The sequence below is a fragment of the Silurus aristotelis genome (genome assembly GCF_946808225.1).
Source record: "Silurus aristotelis genome assembly, chromosome: 3".
NCBI lineage: Eukaryota > Metazoa > Chordata > Actinopteri > Siluriformes > Siluridae > Silurus > Silurus aristotelis.
In genome coordinates, this window is record NC_139576.1 from 22,873,726 (window position 1) to 22,892,838 (window position 19,113).

General features: G+C 37.4%; 1 protein-coding gene across 1 annotated transcript; it reads right to left on the reverse strand.

Annotated features, from left to right (window-relative positions):
* Positions 1–11,435: 11,435 nt before the first annotated feature.
* Positions 11,436–18,958, reverse strand: insig2 (insulin induced gene 2). Its single transcript, XM_083538082.1, has 6 exons — positions 18,791–18,958; positions 14,970–15,273; positions 14,471–14,595; positions 13,685–13,851; positions 13,493–13,592; positions 11,436–13,396 (listed from the first exon to the last, which is right to left on the reverse strand). Exons 2-6 carry the CDS (start codon positions 15,208–15,210, stop codon positions 13,355–13,357), a joined length of 675 nt encoding a protein of 224 aa, XP_083394208.1. The 5' UTR covers positions 15,211–15,273; positions 18,791–18,958; the 3' UTR covers positions 11,436–13,354.
* Positions 18,959–19,113: the final 155 nt, after the last annotated feature.

The window sequence follows — 19,113 nt, forward strand, 5'->3', positions numbered from 1 at the left end:
GTCAAAGAATATGGTATGTCTGTGTGAGAGCATTCAGCTTGAACATCCTGTTAAGTCTGAGGCATTCAGGAGGAAAAGCACAAACATGAATTTCCTGAACAAACTCAGATTTTACCATTGAGTAGCTGCAGAGTGGATGCCTGCTTATTCATAATAAGTCTATTCAGGTCTTTATATAAGACTTTATTTATAGTCCTTGAGTTATGTGTAAACTTACAATTTTTATGGGTTGAGTTTGTCTTTACAAAAAAATATAAACATATGTCATGTTTGGTCCAATAGGTTGGAAAGACCAGATAGAGTTAATAAGCAGGTGTAAATCTGTAGTTTTCGTTAATCATTTACAGGTGTAGAATACATAAGAATTCTTTTGACATAATAAGTTTAGTTTGTTGTAACTTAATGTTGGTAGGTGTAAAGGGGGTTTATCAAGATTTGCCCAAATATTCAGACACACACACACACTATGTATAACTGTCATTCTACTAGTATAATGATGTGCTTTATATATAAATATTATTTAGATCTTGCTTTCTGAACACTGTGTGACAGGCCTAGATTAGAAAAACATAGCTCAGCCTTAGCTAGTCATGCACCATCTTTTTTGTTACAACATGACCAATAAATCATTACTGATTAAGAAAGCACATGTTGAGTTTGAAAACCAAATCCTCTTCAAGGTAAATGGACTAACTGGTAACTCCAGACAACATCGCCAAGAACATGTAAACCTCTGACAGCTCCAACTTCTCTTCCGCTGCTATATTCATGTAGCTCAGCATCTCTAAAAACACTAACAATTTAGCCAGACAGAGATCTCACACATGCAGACCACCAGCAGGACTTGTAGAAGTTTATTTGCTTTTATTTTATTTATTTTAAATTTATTAATTAGTAATACACAATCATACCGTATTGTATGTATTGTAATTACAGTCTACTTTGACATCCTATTAAAGGGCATGTAAAATGTTTGTGTCCTGACTTGTCTAGGTTTATGTGGTTGGTGAACTCCTGGTGGGACCTGGTTGACTCTAACCTTTGACTGTGGACAGGTGGCTGTAGCACGTTTAAAACCAGTTATTTGACCCCAGTCATGCTCTTTGAACCCAAAGCCACAAACACCTGCACAGCAGACTTATGCACCAGCTCAACACATTTTCAGTGCTAGAAGGAACCAAATGAGCCTAAAAGTGTCTACAAACTATCCATTCAGTATGTAGTGATCTTGTTAGAAAAAAATTGCATTTTTACTTAATTATTTATGTGCTCAGTTTATGTAGTATCTTTCTACACCCAGGGACCAAGTAGGGTGCAAAAGTATGTTGGGTACTACAAGCAATCTGCTACCAGATGAGGTTTTAAGATAGAATGTAAGAGTAGAGAGGCTCAAAAAAATAAGCAGGAACAAACCATGGCAACTAATGAAAAGTAGTGGGACATTTTTGTCACAGGAACACATTTTTTAATTTTGAATATAAATTTTATATTCATAAATGTTTCATATAATTGCTTACCTAATGAGCAACCCAGAGGAGATAGTGGCAAAAACTCCCTGAGATAATATTAGGAAGAAACCTTGAGAGGAAACATAAGAGAACTTATCCACATCTTGCTGACCTTGGATAGTGTGTTTATAAATGATTTCCTTTATAAACATTGTTCTATGTAGTCAAATTGTATAAGCCACTGTATTTTTAACATGAAGCCTATTTAGTTAAACCCAGCTATTAGGGTTGCACAAGCCAGTGCACTTAGTGCCGGTCTCAAGCGCGGATAAATGGGGAGGGTTGCGTTAGGAAGGGCATCCAGTGTAAAACATGTGCCAAATCAAATATTAGGATCACGAATCAGAATTTCATACGGGATTAGTCGAGGCCCGGGTTATCAACAACCGTCACGTATTGTTAGCCAACAGGCTACCGGTGAAAATTGAGCTACTGTTGGCTAAAGGAGGAGAAGGAGAGGAGGAAGACGTCTACAGAGACAGCAGAAAGTGGAGAAGTGTAGGAGAGTGAAGGTTCAGGTTGGTACATTAAATGTTGTTACTATGACTGGTAAAGGGAGAGAGAAAGCTGATCCACAAGTGGGTTGTGAGATGAAGGAAAAGGAAAAATCCCAGAGTGAGTTAGATGAAGTAGTGGAGAGTGGACATAGGAATAAAAGATTGGTGATTCGGGCAGACTTCAGTGGGCATGTTGGTAAAGGGAACAGAGGTTATAGCTTTGAGAAGAGGAATGTTACGGATATGGTGAGGGAAGACATGCAGGTAGTTGGTTTGAAAAAGGCAGATGTAGAGGACAGAGTAGTATAAAGTGGATGATCGGCTGTTAAAATAGTAAATTATTTACTGATGAGTCCATAATTTGTGTGGCAATAGCAGTTCACTACCATCTGTGTGGTTTCTCAGTGGTACCATCCTCAGGAGTACCATTTGGTAGCCCATCCTCCGCAGCAGCATGGATGAACTGTAAACCAGTGTAAGTAATACCACATGGGTGTAATATGAGCAGGTCACTTATTTGTGCTGAATTTTAAAGTTTGTTCAGCTCATGAACCAATAAAGAGAAGCATTACAATGTGATAACTAAAGAAAGCATTAGCTAATGTTTTAGCTTTGCTGATTTTTAGGAAACAAAATAGGGGAGTAAATGTCTGTTCTGTGCAGGAACTCTGGACTTTCTGCTAGCCCAGGCTTTGTGATTGGTAAAAACTAATGACGTAGTAGACAGCCAATGTCCAAGTATATAGGGCCAAGATGTTCCCTCTATATTTATATTCTCATTCCATACTTGCACTACAAACCCCTTACTATATGGATATAAAAGCATGTATTTCGAGTGGTGAGGATTCTGGTTCTGTTTTACAGTAGAAAATGAGGGCGATATGATAAAGTAGCATTGCTGCCCCACAGCTTCAGGGTCAGATAATTGGTTACTGTCTTTGCAGATCTCTGTGCACATTCTCCAGGTATCTGTGAAAGTTTGCTTTGGGCTCTCTGGTTTCTCTTTCTATTTTGGAATATATAGATTACCCATCCAGGTGTAAATTGCCTCTAGGTGTGAGTCTGTGTATGCATGGGGTCCTATGATGGACTATTGTTTTTTACTCAGAATGTATACCTGCCTTAGGCACACTGTTCCCAAGATAGGCTCCGGATCCACACACATATGCATGTCAAGCTAATCATGGCCCTGCACAGGCACCAGTACACCTGCAACCACACCCCTCTTCCGGGTGAACAGAGAGATAGTGAGCCCTATGGGCCTGGTGTGTGTGTGCGAGTGAGATGGGGCTGTAGGCTTTGACTGACAGAACCTCAGCAGCCTCTAAACTATACTTTAAAATGCCTCGTACTGAGCGAGATTAATGAAGATTGCTGATATTTGAGATGAGAAGCTGAAGTATTCTGGAATGGAATAGCTGAATGTGTTATCCAAATAAAGGATAAAGAAGACCAAACCCAAAAACAAGACTGAATAAGCACAATCGTGAAAAAAAAATCGTGAGTCATAACACACACACACACACACACACACACACACACACACACACACACACACACACACACACACACACACACAAACACACACACACACACAGACACAGGACAGAGCACAGAGATTGAGGGTGTTAAAAGGGATACCCAACAACAATCGCAAGCCACTTATAAGAAAATCAGTGAGACAAGAGGGCCAGAGATGAAGAACGCAAAGAAATAATACATCAGTGATTCATTTGAAAGGAATGCACCCACCAAGCCCTGGAAAATACTTAATTGCAAAGATTAATTGCACTCTTCGTGTTTTACTCCAGGCAGACTTTTAAACATCAGTTCAACAAAGCAAGAGACAAAAATCTACCTTAGTTCTTTCTATCTCCATTCCAGGCAATGTAACAGCCTTTAACAAAGTATGCTACAGTAATGAGTAAAATATTATTAAGAAAACAAATTTATTAACCAAATCTTGATAATATATAATGGTTTGTACTAAAGAAGTCACCCCCCCCCCCCCCCCCAAAAAAAAAAAAAAAAAAAAAAAAAACTCGTAATAGCCACCATATTACTTTATGATTTTTTTCTTATCTTTTTTTTTTTAGAGCAGCAAAAGCAGAATTTTAAAATTTTTAGAAATTAATTTATTTCCATTGGGTTTTGAATATACTCTTAACTATTCTAAACAGTTGTATAGCCATTTTTTATACAAAAATTGTATTTACAAATTTTTGTTTTCTTATTTCTTTGTACTTTTTAATATAGAAACAATATTTAGATATTGTATTTCAAATTTATTCATTAATTTACATTTAATTACATTGGATTGGCTGTTTTTTTTATGAATATTAAATCAGCATTTGTTATAAAGCATCATTTAATTCTTTAGCACTAAACAGCACATTCAAGATCACAATAGCAGGGTAATTGATTTTCAGAGCACATACATGCAGCAAGTGACACTCCCAGGAGACAGCCCTATAAATTACTGCAGCTGGGTGTATGGTGCTGAGGTTGAAATTGGCATCATCACACCAACACACACATATACGCGCACTAACACACACACACACACACACACACACACACACACACACACACACACACACACACACACACAGACATAAGCACACACACCGATCGTAGCCAATTCTGTTTCATGTTTTTGAAAGCTGAGGAAACTGGCGAACCCAGAAAAAGCTTACACAAATACCGGAATACACTACAAAACACAACATGGACAAAAGCCTGGTGGTAGAATCAAATTCAGAATTAATTTGGGGAACCTGCCATCCACTGCCCCATCATGACACAGAAAGAGAAGTGTATACATAATTACTATACATTTAATAATACTAATAAGCATTTTAATGATAAAATCTATAACAATGAAAATAAAAAAAAAATATTTGTGGTTTAAATATCTCAATTCTTACATGATACAAGGGAAGGAAGAAATAAGGGACCTAAAATCATGTAGAAATCAGAATCATTCCAGCTGGACCTGTTTCCATCTTATTATCCTGTTTATAAAGAAACATCAACGAAAATGAATTATAAGATATATATCACACATGTACCGTTTGTACTGTATTGAATATTCAATTTCAGTTGAGGAAATCATTGTAGGCCTGATCTTGACTTTTGAGGTGGAATTGCCTCAGAGACTTTATTCTTTCAAGGTTTAAAAAAAAAAGAGACCATCCAAGAGCTGTCTAAAAAATTATACCTGAAAGTGTGTGTCTGAAGAGATATGACCTTTTAGTATACAGCTGCAGTAGAGAAACACTTTATCATATTTTTTTACACATTGCACTGTGTGTGTGTGTGTGTGTGTGTGTGTGTGTGTGTGTGTGTGTGTGTGTGTGTGTGTGTGTGTTTTCCCCCCCAAAAAAAACTGCATTCTTACTGACTCTTTAGTAAATCAGAAACAGAGCTTACTGTTGACCTCATCACCTCATGAGGTCACCTCATGAGTATAATAAATGGAAAGAAAGAAAGAAAGAAAGAAAGAAAGAAAGAAAGAAAGAAAGAAAGAAAGAAAGAAAGAAAGAAAGAAAGAAAGAAAGAAAGAAAGAAAGAAAGAAAGAAATTTGTGAAAAAAATAGACAGGTAAATCTAAAACCATAGTTTGTTCAGACAGACAGACAAATAGACAGAGAGAGAGAGAGAGAGAGAGAGAGAGAGAGAGAGAGAGAGAGAGAGAGAGAGAGAGAGAGAGAGAGAGAGAGAGAGAGAGAGAGAGAGAGAGTTTTTTAAGAGAACAGCGCACTCTGCTGGTGATATACGGTATGTGTATTAAATGTGTTTAATTAAACAACCTGCTCGAGTTTGAAGCAGTTGGACAATAACCCTTTGCAGTCCGCCATCATAAAATTTTTTTAGTACAACTTCAGATAACCTGTAAAGCAGTCGGGCATGAAAATAAATAAAGCAAAATTTCGAACATACTAATAATGCAATATAAATACGCTGGAAACATTTGCGAATTCCCATGAAACCCGATCATATCACTGAGCCAAGAAGTGGTGCATTTATTCCACATGTCACTTTTATGATATGAGCAGATGGGGTATTGTAGAATAAACGTGTTGGGGGGAACAGTGGCCCCCTTTTGTCTCAGGATTGTCTCTAGGTGTGTTAAACCCAGTGAACATAGCACGCGCTCCGGTGACTCATGTGACTGCTGTGGAGCGGAGCGCGCGCATGTCTGTCAGCCTACAGCTGTATCCATCACCGTAAACAAGCTCGCGCGCTGCCGTTTTCTGATCCACCGCGCAGGGTGCACGGCTTGCTTTAGGTGGGCTTCATTTCTCACCACACGCGTTTTCAGTTATAACGTGTGCGGTAGGAGAGTCAGCTGATTTGAACCCCTACCCCGTATGGTTTGCTTCTGCGCATGCGCCGAATAGTCTACCTTAACTGGCATCAGATCAGGAAATGCTCGTGCTGAATGTGTTCTACATAGTATTCGGTGTATAATTCAATTCTTTTATCGTAGCTAAAATAAACACCTTCACAACCAATCCACAGAGGTCTATCTAATATCTGAATGCTGCTAAAATCCCATGCATTCCAGCATTTGAAGAGGCCAAAAAGCCATTTTGTTGTTAGAACAGTGTTAGAAGCTTTAGCTAAGTGATCCACCGGGGAATATGTTTTATTAATTATTATTACTCATTCATTTACCCATTACTGAAATGACCTCTCTTACTTTAATTTTTTTTTAATCAGTGTGTATGTGACTGATGCATCCCCCTAAATTACATGCACACTAACATGAGCAAGTTATAATGTAGGCTCTGGTGCACAGGAAGGACAAGCACAACTAGGATGTGTTAAGATATAGAGAAGAAATATAGAACATGATCAAAGGATGCTTAATGAATTCATGAAATCTTGTGTCTCACTGGCTTTTTAATTAAAAGACAGGTACTTTTACAAATGAGTAGGTTTCTTAAAGACTGAGCAGTTGATTATCCTTTATCTGTATGCTCCCTTACATGTTTATCTTTTCTTCATTTAATGGCTTAGAGGACAAACTAAAGACAATCAGGTCGATCATGTTATATGTTTTTGTGCTGTGTTTTCTCACAGTATGTGGAAACTATTTTTGAATTAAAGCAGAATGCATGTAAGTGTATGAACATGTTCTCGCTCAGTTAGCTCCATAAATCGTCACGGATAATTCTCCGTAACGACTCACTGCCCTGCATTTGTTCAAATGCTATGTAAGTATGCAGACCACACGCAGACAGAAGGTTCACTAGATTACACACACATGCTGAGAAAAATCAATTCCACAGGCTTGCATTTATCATTATTGACAGACAGCAGAATATTGTATCCAATTACCCCACTTTTAAGAAAATGGCTCTTTTTTTTTTTCTTTTTTTTCTAATTTTGTGATTTAGTAAAAGAAATGCACTACACATTGCAGCAGACAGACTATACATGCTACACTGTAAAAAAAAAAAAAAAAGAAGAAGAAAAAAACTCTTCTGATAGACTCTCTAAGATACTACTCACTAGCCCCTGCATGGTTTTGCAAAAACAAGTAAGGCAGCTGCTCTGGATGCTCTTGCTAACCCTAACCCTAACCCTAGTCCTAACTGAACTTGGCTTTCCAATTGTTCTCAGAAAGGAGAGACACTACTGGAATTTGATGGAGGATTTCCATCAGGTGAATAACAAAAAAATACAAAAATGTGATACTCTTGATGATCTTCATAAACTAGAGATCTTCATAAACTATTTATGTTCAGTAGAGATTGGTTACCCTTTTGTTGTCCACATACAAAGACATGTTGTTGGCTCTGCCCCAACCTGTTAGCTGCTGCACTTCCTGTATTTAAGCTGGCTTGTCTTTCTTGCTGATGAGGAACACAGTTATGAGTCAACAGTTTGTGTGACAGCTCTTTTGAAATCTCCCCTTCTTACTGCTAACTTTGTTTTGTTTAAAGTTGTGATGAAACCATTCAGTAAATAATTTAGCAAGTGTAGTCAGAGAAACTGAAGCTTCCTGAATTCTAGCTAACTGTAGTAACTCATTCTTCTGCCACCATCAGGTAAAAAAAAAACTGGACTGAGACTCACCCATCTTACATTTTAAAAAAAGGGGATAACCAAACGGCAATTAACATCTGTCCGCAGGCCGCATTTGGCCGTGAGATAACTAGGATGCTCATGGACTACAGTATGTATTAGATTGTATCCTTATGTAATAGATGTAAAATGTATTACAAAATGTTGTAATTGTTTTGTGTGTGTGTTTTGTTCTTAATGATGTGTCCCTGTCCATCTGGACAGCCCTCACAGATGCTGAAGGCAGTTCAACTAAATTTTAAATCTGTGTTAAAGCTGAACTCTCTTTAAAAGCTAGAACTTGAATTGGTGCTGGACAAAGCCAAGTAAAACTCTGTGTTCCTGTTCCTGCAGACACGGATAGAGTGAATGTAGCCTGCAGAAATTAATTTCTCCAGCAGCATGAACTCTGTCACTTAGGGTGTAGATCACCCACATACGGTGCTGAAAGACCGAAATTCTTTTGACCTAAAAAATATTTAAAAAACAATCTAAATCCCAGTGGTGAAGAAACACCAAACCTACAGTTTTAAACAGGCAAACATTAGTATAAGTACACTACAATCACTTTTCTGCTCTAAAATGTGAAGGAATTATAAAACATTAAGATCTTACATTTTTCAAATTGAAAATAACAAATATTGGAACACCGGACTTTTCCAGCCATACGTGGTTCTTCCCTAGTTACCACAACGTTGGAGGAATACAACTGTGCAAGGTGCTTTTAGATGCACTAAATTATATAGTAAACAAAAACATGTTCAATAACCCAGGATATGTCTTATATTTATCCAAAGTAGCCACCTTTTGCTTTGATGAAAGCTTTTCCTATTTTTGCCATTCTCATAGTCAAAATGTATGAGTACTCTGGCTGCTTTTTTCTTCTCACTTCAGTCCAACACATCCCAAACTATCTCAATTGGATTTAGATCTGGATTCCAGGTCATCTGATGCAGCACTCCATCACTCTCATTCTTGAACAAATAGCTTTTCTATAACCTAGAAGTCTGTTTGGGGTCATTGTCCCATTATCTGTAAAACAAATGGGATGGCACATCGCTACAAAATACTGTGGTAACCATGTGTCCCCTCAATTTTTAATGAGTTACCAACAATGTCACCAGCAAAGCAGCCCCCACATCATAATAACCTCCTCCATGCTCCACTGTGGAAACCACACATCCACCCTCTCAATGTAAAGACATGGCAGAATAAAAGATCTCAAGTTGGACTCATTGGACCAAAGAACAGTTTTCCACTTATCTAATCTACAATCCTTGTGGTTATTTTGGCCCAAGTAAGTCTTTTTTGTTAGTTGTTCCTACAAAGCAATGGTTTCTTTGCCGCAATTTTATCATGAAGGCCTGGCTTATGCAGTCTCCTCTGAACAGTAGATATTGAAACATCTGCCACTCATACTACAAGCAGCCTTTATGTAAATCTGTTGCTGGTTATTCTAATAAATTTATTCTCTGCAGCAAAGGTAGCTCTTGGTCTTCCTTTCCTGGGATGATCCTCACGAGAGCCTGTTTAAACATAGCATTGGTTTTAGCGACTGCACTCGGGAATACATTTAAAGTTCTTAAGACTGACTGACCTTTATTTCTTAGAGCAGTGAATGATAGACTTTTCTTAAAAATAAATAAATAAATAAATTTGCCAGAACTTTTTAATTATTCCTGATCAAACTTTATTGGTATCTTAGCACTGAGTTTCTAATATTCTTTAATAATTTTTAGACAGGGATTTAACAGTTTGTGATGGCAGCTATTGTGACAAAGAAATGAGTTTCTACAAGTGATCATAAAAAGAACAATGATATCGTTATTAAAGGGTTAAACGTTGTTACTGTTGTTGAAGGTGTTTCCAGGGCTTGCTGTGTCCTCTGAGGTTTGACTTTTGCTTTAAATCTTCATTATCCCTGACATCTGAAGTACACTTTTGAGGTATTCCAGAAACTTTGCTTGGAGCTGGATGCTTTGAAATGTACAAACAGGGTTCATTCACTGAAGTCTACACTGCTATCTAAAATTTTCTTTAATGTTTAAAAATGGTGGATGTTTTTTCTTGTTTTTTTGTTTATTTTGTATTTATTTGTATATTCTGAACAAATTGTGATTTGAAAGAAAAAGAACTGGACAAAAATAATGGGACACCTAATCCTAGTTATTCTTCCACAAACTATTAGCAGAAAGTTGTATAGGGTGTTTTTGTATGCAGTAGACTTAAACTTTCCCTTTCTTGAACTAGAAAAAACAACTTGTTCCAGCATGGCAATGCCCCTGTGCACAAAGCTCCATGGACATATGGTTTACATGGATTAGAGTGAAAGATTGAGTGGGTTGCTATAGAGCTCTAACCTCAACCCAATTAAAATCTTTGGGATGAATTGAAATGCTGACTGCAAACCTCCTCCCCCTACACCAGTACTTAACTTTACTAACACTCTTATGACTGAATCAGCACAAATGTATGGAAGACCATTTTCGCCACTGTATAATAAAAAAATAAAAAAAAGGTTAATGCGATCTGTTTATTCTAAAAAAAAAATATATAAAAAAAAGAAAATTCTCAGAATTTTGATACAAACTTGCAAGTTTGCCAGAAAAGGCGACACTTTCTGGCAAAGCACTATAGGAAACCATGAGATGTGATTCTTACAGAATATGGGAGTTACATTTTTATTGTAAACAGAGCTTTGTATGCCATTTTCCCAACGGCAAGGTATGTCCATACGAACTCTTTATGAGAAAAAAAAGGCAGAATTGTGAGATAAAAAGCAATAACTTTTTTTTATGATTCAGTGGCGGAAATGAGCTTTCATACGAAAAAAAAATTTCATTAAGTACACTGCAAAATAGTAGATCATTTCCCCAGAATAGTGGAGATTATTAGAACAGCAAATAGAGACTAAATGTAGAATGGGATGTTCAAATATGCACTAATAAATGAGTCAGTTAATAAATCTTTTGAGGTTGCTTACTGTTCATAACAATTCAAAACAGAATTAATTCACTAAATTATTTAAATGAATCAACTAAATAATATTGTGATGTGTGCAAAAAAAATTAACTAAGTAATATTATCATGATGGTTCTATTTTGAATTAACCCAATTTTTTTTTTCCTGTTTACATTTACACATTTGAATTGTTGACTTTTAAAGAGCTCACGTGATTAATACTCTACTGATGTCTTAATCATATAAATGAATTAATGAAATTGCTTGTTATTTGTTGCCACATGTATTAAGTAGATATGGGTTATTATTTTTTCAGTGTAGAAGATGTAGGGAAAGGAATTAATGAAAGCCTAGCAGGAGATTTTCTCCCGATGCTCCCAAAGTCAGAATGCAGTTTAAAATTGCTTACAATTTTAATGATAAAAGCATGTTTTACAATCAAATGTTGAAATATAGCTATGATTCCAAACAATAATCTGCTCATTTTCTGTTGTACGAATATGAATACAAATAACCCCCCCACGCCCCATGTAAATGAACGAATACATCTTCTGTAAGTGTATGTTTCAACAATGGTCCCTATTTCTGTCACCGTTAACAGCCATTTGATGGTTAGTAAGAACTGCAGTCTTTCCTGTAAAAGTAAAACCGTAGTTAAAAAGTGTAGCAATTTTTAGTATAATTAATTAGCACAGGTCACACTCTATTTTCAGGTAATGTGACGTATATAATATATAAAATTCACAAATGCTGATGAAATTCATTATAGACCAAACACAAGATTCTGTGTTTGCAACACAGTACACTCTGTTCATTTGTAGAGAAAAATAATGGCAGTGAACATGTTTCACAACAGATCATCATAGTGAGTTCCCTTTAAAAGCCTTGAACAGAGAAAAAATAATAATTATAAGGCTGAGGCAAACATTGGGTTCATATAACCGTTCAAAATCACTGTTCAACCACTGTTATTAGGTCCCTTACTAAAGCTGAGGTCTATATGACTGTGAGAAACAGGAAGACAGATGAAGGCTGTGTGTGTGAAAAATATTACACAGGACACAATGCATTATGAAGCAAATACTACGGTGTAGCGGAATAATCATACATATGCTCCCACTATCTTGCACAGCATGCTATTGTGTTACCAGTGTTGTAGTAAGTGTGGAAAAGTGGTAACCATAAGCACACAGTAAACTGTGTCATGATACACTGCAATTAATTCCTAGTCTGGCCATCATTGCTGGCTTTTTTTGGACAATTTTATGATAAATGAACATTGTAACGATGTATGTAACGATGTACACTATAGGGACAAAAGTATTGGGACATCTGACCTTTCCTGCCATATGTGGTTCTTCTCCAAACTGTTACCTCAAAGCTGGAGGCTCACAAATGTATACGATGTCTTTGGATGCAGTAGAATAAAATTTTGCCTTCACTTGAAGTCGAAAACCCAAACCTGTTCCAGCATGGCAATGCCCCTGTGCACAAAGCGAAGATTTTGAGTGGTCTGCTATAGACCTCTGATCTCAACCCCATTAAACACCTTTGGGATGAATTGGAACACTGACTGCACCCAGGTCTCATACATCAGTACCTGACTTTACTAACACCCTTGTGGCTGATGAACACAAATGTCCACAAGCACACTCTTAAGAGGAAAGTTTAAAAAGCATATACAATACTTATGACCAGGTGTTCGCAAACCTTTGGCAATATAGTGTATCTTTGTTTGACCTGAAAAGACTTAGGCATCCTATTCAGTACAAAAAGTCAAAATCTCTAAGAGAACTGTGACTGATTCTCAATCACACTCAGGATATTTACAGATTCCCTGTTTTTTTTTTTTTTTGTTATTATTATTATTATTATATTACCATTCACTGCTCTTTATATAATTTTTAATTCAGAAAAAAGAAAAAAAAGAAAAAATTATATAATTGTTTTTACTGAATTTAAAATCTCTATATATATATGTATATATAATGTGCTCATAAATTAACATTCCAGAATGAAATGACTCATTTGAGCCATTTTGGCACATCGTATATGACAGAGGTGCATATGCGAGTTAAAGAAAACACTTTGCAAAGATGTTTCAATCAATTAATCCCAGTTTTTTTTTTTTTTTTTAGCTTCAGAGAGAATGAATCAGCAGCCAGTGAACATGCACTAATCTCCAAAATAGATCTGCCCCCATCTTCAAATGCAGACATTGGTTGTCCTTTATCTTCTGTAAGAAAGCAGCTCTTTATAACTGTAAAAGTTTGTGCAGGTTCCATCATTTGTACATCCATTGTATCTGATGCTTTAGTCCTGATGAATCTTTTCTTGAACAACTTTACACTCATACTGAAAAGAAGACCTCAGCATTATTATTAGAGTAATTTTAGACAAAATTACCTTTGTAACATACAGAAGTGTATGCGAGTGTGTGCATGTACTTACAAGAGCAAGTTGTCGTCCTATATTTCCCATCGTAATCACACCAGCAAAAAAGATGCATGGCAGCCAAGATCGAATGTACAGAAAGTCAGGAGATGTATACCTTCATACACACACAGAAAAGAATACAGATTTTCCAGAAGAGTTCACTTTCTCACTGACGATTTATTGTGAATTTAAAAGAAAGTAACTAACTGAAACACTCCATTGTACACCAGTAGCTGTGTTGTGAAAGTCGCGAGAAACGCAATAGCAACTCCTAGGCCAAAGCCACTGCGTGACCTGTCAAAGGTCCACCACAATCCCACTGAGAGCGCAGCCAGGGTCAGAGAGAGCTGCACATTATTTGCAAAGTCCACTTTCTGACAGCCAGAAAATTAAAGAAAAACAATAAAAAAAACTCTGATTTCTTATATACAATATAAGATCTAGGTGCATTTCATAAGTTATTTGGATGCATTCTGCAGTCCTTATTGAATTTCTAGAGTAAATAGTGTGCATCAAATATTAAAAATATTAAAAATCACATATAAAAAAAAAATAAAAAACATACAACATACATAATACCACACTTCAACTCAGAAAATAATTTTGTAGCTAAGCTCCGTATTTATTTCGGTTCCAAATGATGCATGTCTCTGCTGGACAGGATTTGTAATAATACACTATACACTAACAATTCATTGTGATCTGAAAAAAAAAGAGAAACTAAGCTGTACCTTTCAGAATACAAATGCTTCTCATTGGTGTGGTATTCTCAAGAGAACAACATTTGCATTTAGTATGTAAATTATCTTTCACATGTAAATGAAGTGCGCTTTTAAAGTTCTTTTAAACTGCACTGCTGGACCTTTAAAGTCACCACTGAATCACTACAGAGAGATTTATATTGTTTCTACCACAAATGAACCTCTAGAGTGTTGTATGTAAAATAACAAGCAATGTGAGGATGTTTAATTCATCATGGTGAGTGAAGGATACAGCACTGGCATGATTAATACCAACAAAGACAGCCACACAGCGCATCACACTGGACCATTCACGTTTCAGCTTATGGGGTTCCCCTAAACGGCTGTCAATACACGGATACAGCAGCCCTATAAAAGCTGAGAGAGAGAGAGAGAGAGAGAGAGAGAGAGAGAGAGAGAGAGAGAGAGAGAGAGAGAGAGAGAGAGAGAGAGAGAGAGAGAGAGAGAGAGAGAGAGAGAGAGAGAGGGGGGGGGGGGGGGGATAGAAAGATTTAAAACAACCGTACAAAACCAACAGGATTTATTCAGCATGTACATGTTCCTTTTATTCCTTTCCAGTATGATGGTTTTAGGAAATTAATTAAAACAAGCATTGTTAAAAAAAATAAAATAAATTAGCTGGTATTGTTTGTTTATCACATCCAAGTTTATCACATCCACAAATCAAAGTAAAGTCTAGCCTCACAAGAAAGTAAAGCAAAGTAAACAATTACTTCATGAGAGTGTGTTACCTGCTGCTGTTCCACAGCAAGGTGGGACCCACCACGCTGAAGAAAAGATGCTACTCATGACATCAGGAGGAAAGAGAGTGACATTACGCTGCACCTGCAGTAGGTTTAGCACCAGCGCCAAGAACACACCAACACCAAACAGCATGGCCCCCCGGATCAGCAGGTTAGTTGTGCGGTTTGTTATGATGCTTATGTAGGGACCCTGTCTTGACATCGTATTACCCCCGGTGACCTCTGCCATAGTGGCAGTCCCCAGATGATCCACCACTCCAGACCACTGCTGTCAGCTGTTTTCACGACACACCTGCAAAACACAATATCACCAGAACATTAATTGGTAGTAAAGAAACAAACGGTGATAGTGAACTTGGACCACTACAACTGAACAATAGGAAAGCTTTATTTAACTGACTGATAACTCAACATGAAACATTACTGTTTACACTGAGAGTTTAATTATTTGGTACCAAGAACTGTGCTATGTAGTAGGTTACATGTTTAACTGTGCATGATCAGTACCAGAGCTGCCAAAATCACCAAGGACTTCACACTTCCTAGTAAGCATCTACTCAGCCTACTGCAATCAGACAAGCACTTCTGTAGTCTGATAGATAAAACTAAGGGGCTATTTTTTTTTTCCCCTTATGACATCAGACTCAACATGGGTATGTTCACCGGACAGATTCATTAGGACTTCATAAAGACTTCCTTGTGACTCTGTGCTCCAATCACATTTCACACACTGAAGTTTGTGTTGTTATAGGTAACATACCTGCATATTTTGTACATTCCCATTTTTGGTGCATATACTTTATACACTGATTTATTTCTCATTTCTTGTTTTAATGCATAAAATATGGCATCTGAAAACCTTGTTTAAGCCTAATTAATCAAAAACTTTATTAAAACTTGGTTAATTTGAACTTTATTAACTTTATTATTTATTCCACAGGGAAAATGTAATGGTACAGCAACCAGTTCACAGACATACAACAAAAAACAAGATTTAGAAGAATATTAAGGATAGGTTAAATGAAGAGATCACAGTAAGACTTCTTCTTCTTCTTCTTTCAGCTTCTCCCATTACCCCTCTTCTCACCTCACCTTGTCTCCAAAACGTCCTACATGCGCTGTCCCTCTAATAAACTCATTTCTAATCCTGTCCATCGTCAGCACTCCCAACAAAAACCTCAACATCTTCAGCTCTGCTACCTCCAGCTCGGCCTCCTCTCTTTTACTCAATGCCACTGTCTCTAATGGCTCTTCTCAACCTGCTCCCTACTCTCACCACAAATCACAAGATCATCCGCAAACATCATAGTCCACGGAGACTCCTGTCTGACCTCGTCCATCAACCTGCCCATCACCACTGCAAACAGGAAAGGGCTCAAAGCCGATCCTCGATGCAGTCCATCCTCTACCTTAAACCAGTCTGTCGTTCCTACTGCACACTTCACTGCTGTCACACTGTCCTCATACATGTCCTGCACCACCCTCACATAATTCTCTGACACACCTGACTTCCTCATACAATACCACAACTCCTCTCTCACAAATAATGCGTCTGTGGTGCTCTTCCTCAGCATGAAACCATACTGCTGCTCAAAGATGGTCACTTCTTCCCTCAGCCTGGCTTCCACTACTCTTTCCCATAACTTCATGGTGTAACTGATCAACTTAATTCCCCTGTAGTTACTGCAGGTCTGCACATCTCCCTTATTCTTAAAGATCGGTACCAGCAAACTCCTTCTCCATTCCTCAGGCATCCTCTCCCCTTCCAGAATCCTGTTGAACAACATGGTTAAAAACTCCACTGCAAATCTCTCCAAAACATCTCCATGCTTCTACTGGTATGTCATCTGGTCCAACCAACTTTTCACTCTTCATCCTCTTAATCGCTGCTCTCACTTCCTCCTTACTAATCCTATTCACTTTCTGTTTCACTTCATCTACATTGGCCAACCTTTTTTCTCTTTCATTTTCTTTATTCATTAGCTTCTCAAAATACTCCCTCCATCTTTTTAACACACTCTCCTCACTAGTCAACACATTTCCATCTTCATCCTTTATTGCTCTAACTTGCAGCACATCTTTCCTAGCTCGGTCCCTCTTCCTGGCCAATCGGTATAAATCCTTTTCTCCATCTTTAGTGTCTAACTTTCCAGCAATCGCTTTATTTTGATTGCTGCGATTGTTGAATTGAACAATTCTGTTTACATTTTTCTGCTACTGTGCACCTTATTTTGTTATGACAGGTTTACTGGCGGAGCTATTTCGTGTATTGTGTATTGTCCTGCACTGTCCTGTGTTGTCTTTTGTAGTGTTTGCACCAGTTGCACACATGCACTTTATGTGGCGAGGATCTTTTCACTAGTTCTTGGCTCTGTGTTTTTCTGTTTCTGTGATTGTTGTTTTATGTAGCACCTGGGTTCTGGAGGAACATTGTTTCATTTCACTGTGTACTGCATCAGCTATATATGGTTGAAATGACAATAAAAGCTTCTTGACTTGACTTGACTCATACAGCTCCTCATATGCCTTTTTCTTGGCTTTTGCCACATCCCTCTTCACCTGCTGCTTTATCTCCTTGTATTCCTGTCTATTTTTCTCATCGTTTTGTCGATCCCAATTCTGTTTTGCCAACCTCTTTCTCCTAATGCCCTCCTGCACTTCCTCATTCCACCACCACATCTCTTTGTCTTTCTTTCTATTTCCAGATGTCACACCAAGTACCTTTCTAGCTGTCTCCTTTATCCCTTCTGCAGTAGTTGCCCAATCATCCAGCACCTCTTCACCACCACCGAGCCCGTCTGACCTCTTCCCTGAATCTCACACTAGTCTTCCTCCTTCATTTTCCACCATCTTATTCTTTTTTCAGTCCTTACTCTCCTCCTCTTCTTCTTCACCTCCAAAACCATCCTACGGACCACCATCCAATGCTGTTTAGCTACACTGTCCCCTGCCAACACATTACAGTCTCCAATCTCCTTCAGGTTGCATCTCCTACATAGAACATGGTCGACCTGTGTGCACCTTCCTCCACTCTTATACGTCACCCTATGATCCTCCTTCTTCTTAAAATAAGTGTTCACCACTGCCATCCTTTTAGCAAGACAGAGGATATCATTATTATTATGAAAAAAAAACTCTGACACACTGATACAAGCTGAGAACGGAACATTAAGGTGTAATAACGAGGGAAAAACGTTGCAAAATTATAATTCTTTTTACATGGTAAGTGTATTTACAGGTGGAAACTTAAAAAACTTTACATAAGATACACTAACACCTTGTTATATTAATTACAAAAGATAATGAAAGTACATGATCATATCAGTGCCATCAGATGGAGAACCTGAAGACTGTAGATTAAGGCACATTGATGGGTTCTTAACAGATTACCATCATGATTGACACGTCTTTTAAAGATTTAAGTTTATTTAAATGGGCTACCTCCACATGCATAAGACTATATGCATAAGATTTGCTTAAATTAGAAACAGGGAGGTGGGTTTGGAGCATATTTGTAAAAGGTGTGTGATTTCTAATCATCATCATCATCATCATCATCCTCATCACCAAACTGCTAATGCTAGCTATCTATTTTAGCCACCTAGCGTTATGTTAACAAGACATTTTAAGGCACCACACACAAATACTGATTGTCCGATTTAAACGTGATCGCAAATTAACCAAAACTGTTAAAAAACTTAACGATTATTTTACTATTAACTTTACTCAGGCTACACTGTAATGACCATGTAGCTTAAAGCTACAAAAACATTTACAAACGACACAAAAAGAAAATGGTAAACACCCACCATATTTAAAGATCCTCTCAAGTGAATAAAAGACAATTAATTAGCAGTCAGGGTAAAATCCAATACGCTGTAAACAGATAACTTGTTGAGCTCAGTTTTATTTACAATCTTCCACACGAGCCAGGCTGCGTATTTCAGTTAGATTAGGTCACTTCCGCCCCTCCTGCTCTACCATTGGCTAAAACGAGCGACCAATCAAAGTTGGAGTATGTAACATCATACTATCAAACAATCAAACAAATAAATAAATACCCTCAATCTAAACTTTTTTTGTTTTGTTTTGTTTAAAAATTGTTTGGCTACATAAATACCCGGTGCCCTAC

Bases quoted from the DNA above. Each gene is read 5' to 3' on its own strand.
- insig2 (XM_083538082.1), bottom strand. From the start codon at position 15,210: ATGGCAGAGGTCACCGGGGGTAATACGATGTCAAGACAGGGTCCCTAC. The intron at 14,596-14,969 runs GTAACACACTCT...TCTCTCTCTCAG, and splicing joins TTGCTGTGGAACAGCAGCAG to CTTTTATAGGGCTGCTGTAT. The intron at 13,852-14,470 runs GTATCCTTCACT...TCTGGCTGTCAG, and splicing joins GTATTAATCATGCCAGTGCT to AAAGTGGACTTTGCAAATAA.